Consider the following 8,386-nt stretch of genomic DNA (forward strand, 5'->3'; position numbering starts at 1 on the left):
TTGCTGATCGCCGGCGTCGTCCCTTAGAGTTCGATATCGGGGACAGAGTGTATCTCAAGGTCTCACCCATGAAGGGCGTAGTTCGATTTGGAGCGAAGGGCAAGCTTGCCCCGAGATTCATAGGATCTTTCGAGATCACTGGGCACGTTGGCGCCGTAGCCTATTGGCTTGTCTTGTCATCTAAGTTGTCTGGCGTCTACAACATTTTTCATGTCTCTATCCTGAGGAAGTGTGGGTTAGACATCATTCCTGTTATCGATTGGCAGCCGCTAGAGGTTCGTGAGGACGCTTCTTACATTGAGCAGTCAGTTCGTATCCTCGATCGAAAGAAGCAGGTCCTCCAGACTAAGGCCATTCCCTTAGTGAAGGTTCAGTGGGGTCACCATTCTGTTGATTATATGTTGTATCTTTTATACTGTCTCCGATTTTATATGATGATGTTATATTTCCTCTTTCTTTATGAGTTATGTCTACTTGCAATGATTATGTAAATTTCGAGGATGAAATTTTTATTTGGAGGGGAGAGTTGTAAGGCCCGTATTATAGTCTGTACTGTTCCGTAAGCTTTCGCGGTCATTCCAGTTGAATTCTGGCAACCCTCGACCTGCATCCGACGTTTGCATGTAATCCTAAGCAGACTCCTACATACCAAAGTCTGCTCGACTCGAAACTTATACCCTAGCGACCGCACCTTCGTCGCAGTTCCAACGCTGTGACTCGCGCACCGATCCGATACCCGGGCCAGGAGATGTGGGCCAGCGTTCATTCCTAAGAAAAAGCCGCGCGTTGCGAATTCTAAGAAAATATCTACAACATGTCACATCCATCAAGTCAAGTACATTCTCCATACCTCAATGCGACCTCACCCTATTCCAAGTACAAGCATCCTCTCCCTCTTTTCTACAAGTCAACTCCTCTCTCCTTACCCATCTCTCTTTTATCAAAATCATATTTGAAATCCTCCTTGTAGGATTCCAGGATCGGAACCTGGTGTGTAGCTGTCGGGAGCCGGGAATAGGGTACATGGAGGCTGTCGACTCCGGATTCGGCGATTGGGAATTTTTTAAGCCCAATTTTCGAGTTTGGGGTATGACAAAGTGAGTCCACACATGTGGCCCACCTCATCTTAGATTAAGATGATATTTATATTTTCCTTTCCTCTAAGGACACTGGACGTCCAACGGACGGGCGACCTTAGATGGGGCACGCCATCAAGATGGGTCCCGCGGTTAAATGGCATGGATTTAACACATGTTGGTGGGCCACACATACACACATCAGGTGGGCCAGACACCTCTTCATCATCATCACCATACAAAAAAAGAAGAGAGAGAGAGAGAGAGAGAGAGATCAGATGGTGGAGGGACCCCGCCACTATGGGCCCCTCAAGGCGATACAAACCATACATCAAATGGTCCCACCATATGTGGGCCCTCAAATAATCAAAATCAAAGAAATTTAATGCTATGAACACCCACCGTTAAAATCTTAGACTCCTCCTTCCACCAATGCGATCTAGAGCTTCAATGGGTGAATTTCAACAGTTAAGATGGACTTTGGATGGTGGGATTGGGTAATAGGGAGTGGGCCACACCTAGCTTCTCTTCCTTGGACGTTGGAGTTTTCTCCTCTCCTTGGGGTTGCTTGAAAATGGAGAGAGATAATGAGAGAGAGAGAGAGAGAGAGAGAGGTGTTGGGAGAGAGGGATGGGTGAAAGGTGATTGAGTGATGGGTGTACTTGACATGTATGGGTTATGTGAGAGAGAGAGAGAGAGAGAGAGAGAGAGAGAGATAGTTGACTTTAGGGTTGCTCTTGTACTTCACATAATGGGATGTGATGTGATTGATGAGACATGTTCTCTTGTGTTTGCAAGTGCACGGCATTTTTTCCTTGAACTGAACGCGGGCCCACATTTCCTGACCCGGGTATCGCCTCAGCATGCGAGACTCGGCGTCGGAACCGCGGCGACAACGTGGTCGTAAGGATACAAGTCTTGGGTCGAGTCGACTCTGGAATATGGAATACGACTCAGAATCACATGCAAACGCCAGTTACAAATCACGGGTCGCCAGAATTCGACCAGGAGGGCCGCACAAGCCTATGGAACGGTATGGGCTAAGATACAGGCCTGATAGCGTAGATTCAAATTATAACTTAAGTTAACAGCTACTTGATTAATACTACAGATTTCACTAAGAGATGTAAATAGCGAGCAAAAGTAAAAGATTACACTACTAAATGTAAATGACTAACAAAAGTAAAAGAATTACACTATTGAATGTAAACGACAGATAATTGAAAGATATATTTAGTTTGATTGAGTTGGTATGAGATGATTTGCTTTATTGAAATCATTTGTTATTTGCAGCCTTAATCTAGCTATCTAGATTATTCCCACATTCCGACGGTTGCTGTAATCGTTTAACATAACTTAACCTTCTAAACTTGTCACCTTCTTGTAACCATTTTTGCATGATCACTCTTCACTCGCCCTCTTCGTAGATGACATATTATTGCTTGATGCACTCAAGTTATATCACCATAAAATTCTTTTAATATATTCCTAAAAATCTCCAAATACACACATATTCATCCAGATTACACGCAACCATGATTGGATTTAGCAAAAATGAGTGATGATAAGGATGAATACCCGTAATCCATTCTAATTGAATTTAGCAAAAATTGGCGAAAATACGGACTAACAGATGAATAACATCACTAAAGGTATTAGCAGTGTAACGTCTAATCCGCTCCATTGTAGAGAATTCGAATCTAAGAAATTGATATACATCCGGTATCCATCTCCTGATTTGGGCAAAGCGTCCGTACATTTAAAATTTTATATCGATCAACGATTTGAGTTCAAGACAAAATCCCTTTCTGATGGTATACCTTCAGCTTCATATACAACCGACAACAAAAATTCCAAAATAGAAACGCCAGAGCTCATTAAAAAAGAAAAATCCATTTTACTTGAAAAAAAAAAGAAGACTAAAAGTAGTAAAAATCAAGGGCTACACTCCTATGATTGTTCACGGACTGGGATTTCCTAGGAGCTAAGTGAGCCACGTTGATATTTGCGACAAATACACCATCTTTCTGTTTTGCCGTATAATCTTGCCACATGGGCCCAAAAATAAAGCAGGTCCAAAACTCAAGTGGACCGCACAGACAGGAAAAATTGGATAGGGAAATAGATGCCTACAAAACCTGCCTAGGTCCACCAAGATGTCTATATGCCATCCATCCCACTCATAAGGTCACTCCTACTAGGATGACTGAAAACAGAAACATGTTAGCCTCATCCAAAACTTTTTTGGCCTGCGAATATCTCAGATATGGACATTCAAATCTAGTTGTTTCTTGTCGTGCGACTCACTTGAGTTATATACCAGCCTCATTATTTGGGCCCACATCGTAACCTGATCTGGAGAGACAGATGGATAGATGGATTTCTCACGAACATCAGGTGGACACACCTAACTTCTGACAAAGAAAGCTCCTAAGACAGGCTGTCGCAGGCAATCCGCGTCCACTGCTCACTATCAGAGTGGGTGGCAACTCTTGGCTGTACGGCATTCCAAGCCGGACGGAAAAGTCTTCAAGCTATGTGGGGCCACCATAACGTATAGGTAAATCCAGTTCGTCCAACAGCTGAGAACCCTTGTTTTAACCAAACATTCAAAAGACCCTGAAGAAAAATAATAATAATAATAATAATAAAAAAAAATAAAAATAAACACTAACAATACACACCAATCCATAATATCTTAAGTTGTAGTACCATCCATGTGGTGTGGCCGATGTAATAATCTAGGAGAGAGCCTGATGGACACAATGGATGTGGACAGTAAAAAGGTGGGCCAAACAGAGCATGGGTGTTTTAGGCGCTGCGTAAAACAGGCAGCGTAACAACCCAAATACCGGCGGCTTCGGTGGACCCCTGACTGTGGGGCCCACCATGATTGATGTGCCTTACATCCATGCCGTCCATCAGTTTTGGCAGCTCATTTTAAGTCGTGATTCCAGAGATGTAAGGAAATTACGTTAACGTGGGCCCACAGGGTTCCACCGAAGCCGCGACCCCAAATACGGACGGAACAAAACCCATAAATTACATCGATAAAATGACAGCAACCACCTGACATTGCCCTTGTAATTTGGACCGCTCAATACTCAACCTTTCACCATCCATTTCATAGTCATCAATTGGATGGTCAGGATTACTTGATGACTGGGATTTTAGATATATCATCCATCAACAATGTGGCCCACAGGAACGCGAATCACATATCTATTGCCTCGTCACTTTCTCATCATAATTACAGGATCTCAGCTCCCTACACTTTCAACGTCAAAAAAAACCCAGGCAAGAAAAAGAAAAAGAAAAAAAAAAAACACACACACACACACAAATTGAAAGACACCCTCTTTTCTCATCAATTACATTTTCCATGCCCGACCAGCCGCAGCATGTGCCAACCACAAACACGTGCAAAATTCTAATCCGTTCACTAGTTGGGTCCCACTTTCTTGATGGCGTTTACAAAAAATTTATTGGCAGGATTACACATGGTATGAGCCACATTATTCCAAAAAATATAAAAATGTGGGACCATTATCTATCTGTTTCGAACACTTTAGTCCACCTGATGAGCGGAGGATGGGTTATCTACCCTGTGGGACCCTCTCGATGGAGGGATTAGATCTTGCAAACGTGCTTCATGTAGGCACACAGATTGTAGCGTGTAGATGGATTGGTCTTGGAAAATCTCAGAAATACAAATACGTACACAGAAAATAAATACATACGAGAAGAGGAATGAGGAAGTCGACTCTGATCCGTTGGATCAGGACGGCATATCATCATCCGAAACCTGACACGTGGCCGTTGAGAAGTGGATCACATCCGTCCATGCTCGTGTATTGACCTGGAGCTCGTTTGAAAATCCCACGAAACGAATGCTCCAAGCCATCGGTTTCTCATCTTGAATCCATTTCCTAACTCGACTGGCTGTTTGAAAACCGCAATCTGTCCGGTCAGGTTTCTACCAACAGGCGATCCGTGAAGAAACCAACTAAATGGACGCTCTGGATCCACCGAACCAGCTGCCACGTGTCAGTCGTCGGGCGACGTACGTCTTTCTCTGATCGATACACGGCAAAACTCCCAAGCTGTCCAGAGAACGAGCGAGAGAGGAAGGGAGGGAGATTGAGAGTGTCAAGGCATGAATAACTTATTCCCACATTTGCAACGCCAAGCTTCGGGATAATACTCGAGCGGAATACTCTGGCCTGGGTGTATCGGCACGTGCACAGGCTTGCAAGGTGAGCATCTCCCGCACTTAGAACGACACGTGGGAGGCGATGATCCCGGCCCACCGAGTCGCCTCCGACTCGGGAACCGCTCCAGCGAGTACGACCCAAGCGTCGGATTCGCTTCTTCGATTGCCAGCCTCCTGCCTTCAACCGTTAATCCGCTACCTAAACAAAAATAGAGAGAATCAACGGTGGGAATTAGTGATTGGATTGATAGGGACTATGACATTGTGATTTCGTTTATATTACCGAGCGAGGGAGGAGAAGAAAGAAGGGTGGCGAAGAAGAGGAGAGCGAGCGCAGTGGCCAAGGAGAGGCGGCGGTGGCGTGTTGGAGAGGGGTGTACGGCACCCATGGAGGAGTTTAAAGACTGAGCAGGTTAGCAGGGGACGAGGGGCGCAGGATTAAAAGCAGGGGGGGAGATTGGGGGAGGGAATGCTATTATTGCAGTAGCGTGTGGGTCAAGTCAAAGAAGAAAGAGGGAAGTTCGGCATAGGGCAAAGTTGGGATTTTTCCCAAGCACGAGGGCGGGGAGATTGATGAGAAGACGGGTTTTCTGAGATTGCTCTGCTAAAAAGACCTCGAAAAGGAGCAATTATTACTATATTGCCATTTTATTTTCAAAGAGACCGAATGGAACATTGGACGCCGGTTGCTTGCGACCCTCGACCGCATTAACGTCCGAAGCTAGGGCTAATCGGAACGTTTTAAGAAATTCATCATGTTCATGCGATTTGCCAGCTCATGTGTTATGTTAAGACATAGAGCCGGAAAATTGGGCAGATTTAAAACGTAAATGTGCCCTGTTATGGAGAAATCTAAACTGGGTCCATCAGTGTCGGCCTAAACCTTCCGAACCAATTAATAGAGCCTCGAAAGAAGAACATCACGTCGAGCATGAGCGGACATCTGAACTATAATTTTAGGCCGGCCAAGATGAGCTCTCGTCCTCATCCTTATCTAAAGAGGTTGGCCGAGTCGAGCTCTCATCCTCATCCGGAGAATGTTGGTCGAGTCGAGCTCTCGTCCTCATCCTCATCCAAAAAAAGTTTGTCGAGTTGAGCTCTCATCCTCATCCTCATCCAGAGAAGGTTGGCCGAGTCGAGCTCTCGTCCTCGTCCTCATCCTCGTCTTCATTCAACAGATTCCAACCCCAATGACTCGGTTATGAATCCCGACTACTAGTGCTCAGCTGTGGACTCGGATGAGATAAAGTTCGAGCCTAGATGAAGATACTCTGAGCACCAAGATGGAAAACCGGTCCGACTGTGGACGTGACCGAAGATCACGCCGAAAGATACACTTCATTAAGACACGATGCGCTACACAATCCAAAGATTGTGGAGTATCTCCACGATTGCAATATCCGCTTATCATGCCGAGATTGACAGACACGATCTACCCAACCCACAAGTATAAATACCAGGGGACCCATTGCAACAGGTACGCAATATCTCGCACCCTCTCTCTACATTACGCGACTTATACCTAGATTCCCTAGTCTGACTTAGGCATCGGCGGGTCCCCTGTTCAAGTCAGGGTCTCCTTTGCTCACCTTTTTATGCATGACCAGGGTCTGTATGAGGTTTGTGGCATTGAGTGGAGGGTGGTCTAGATTTTGACCTCAACATGCCCCACAACATGAAAAAGTAGGAGAGGGAAATGCCTGTGTCTACCGTGATGTTTATGTCATTCATACATGATGAATTGAAAATCAAATATTAACCTAATCCAAAACTTTTAAAGGCAAACGAATGTTCAATGGTGGGTATTCAATCCCCAGTCTTTTGTTTTGTGTGGCTCAATTAAGTTTTGGATAAGCTTATTTTTTTAAAATAATGTCTCATCATGAATGAAAAAAAATGGGTTGAGGGGGTGAATTTGTCATAACATCACGTCAGGGCCTAACCTAGCTTCCAACCATAGTGACTTTTCATGAGCACTCCATGCCAAAACCACTTGCCCACGTATGAGTCCGTAGAGCGACGGAAGAGTCTTTGTCCATCGACTTTTCCCAGCCTAGGGCATGAGCCCAAAATTGAGGTAGACCGTAGAGATGATAAGACTCTCCTGTGAAATTTTTATGGGGCTCACTATAATATTTATTTGGGATTTTAAAGGTATTAGTCTATGATATTGTCAAAAACTCTTAAATTTGGTAGGGTTAAATAAATGCCCTATTTAGCTCCCTAACATTTAAATAAATAAATAAAAATCAAACTAATTTACCCCTAAAACTACGTACCCCACACCCACCCATCAAGGCATTGAAGCCGGAGGGAAGTGGATTGCACATGCTAGGTAAACTCTCACTATGGTGTTTGTGAGAAATACACCCCGTCCACATGTTTTGCCAAATCATTTTATAGCATGAGCCCAAAAATGAGGTGGATCTAAAGCTCAAGTAGGCCACTTGATTGCTTATCTCTAAGTGCAGATGTTCGTAAGTAATATCCTGTGAATACATTGTCAATCCCACAGGGAGATGAATTACAAGAAGGAGAAAATCAAATGCAAAACAAACCAAGTAATAAAAACTAAACTGATGATTTGATTTTGGGAGTTTTAAATGGATGTAATTCAACTGATTTAAACAACACCCAAGCTTCAAAGTTCCACACATAAGTTAATGTTCCAAAATCATGATGACTTGGATAACACAACTAGGATCCGAGCACTATGGTCGGCCTAATCGAAAAATAAAATAATTTATAAACATTTTAAATAAATGATATAAAAGATTTGAAAATCATGGATTTGCACCATTAATATATATTTTCAAGCATTAGTGATTTTAAGAATTCATATCTATAAAATAATGAATATCAAAGAAATGTAACAGGTTGAGAACCTCTCCTATCTAGGAAATCTAATTGATTCATGGTAAACCTATCCATCAATGTGGATCTCATATGATGGAAACATATGGATCTTACATTAGGATAAAAAAACTAAACGTAAACAATAGATAACATGCATCACCATTCTTCTCATTATTAAAATAATCAATCATTATGACTATGAAAATATTAAACCAATGTACTTCCTTTAGCTTGGGCTAGA

At 43.3% G+C, this 8,386-nt stretch overlaps 1 protein-coding gene across 1 annotated transcript; it reads right to left on the reverse strand.

The window, feature by feature from the left end:
- Positions 1–4,271: 4,271 nt before the first annotated feature.
- LOC131248891 (EPIDERMAL PATTERNING FACTOR-like protein 4) lies at positions 4,272–6,007 on the reverse strand. Its single transcript, XM_058249395.1, has 2 exons — positions 5,573–6,007; positions 4,272–5,488 (listed from the first exon to the last, which is right to left on the reverse strand). The coding sequence occupies exons 1-2, from the start codon at positions 5,676–5,678 to the stop codon at positions 5,226–5,228; spliced, it is 369 nt and encodes a 122-aa protein (XP_058105378.1). The 5' UTR covers positions 5,679–6,007; the 3' UTR covers positions 4,272–5,225.
- Positions 6,008–8,386: the final 2,379 nt, after the last annotated feature.

This window comes from Magnolia sinica, chromosome 6 (assembly GCF_029962835.1).
Source record: "Magnolia sinica isolate HGM2019 chromosome 6, MsV1, whole genome shotgun sequence".
Lineage (NCBI taxonomy): Eukaryota > Viridiplantae > Streptophyta > Magnoliopsida > Magnoliales > Magnoliaceae > Magnolia > Magnolia sinica.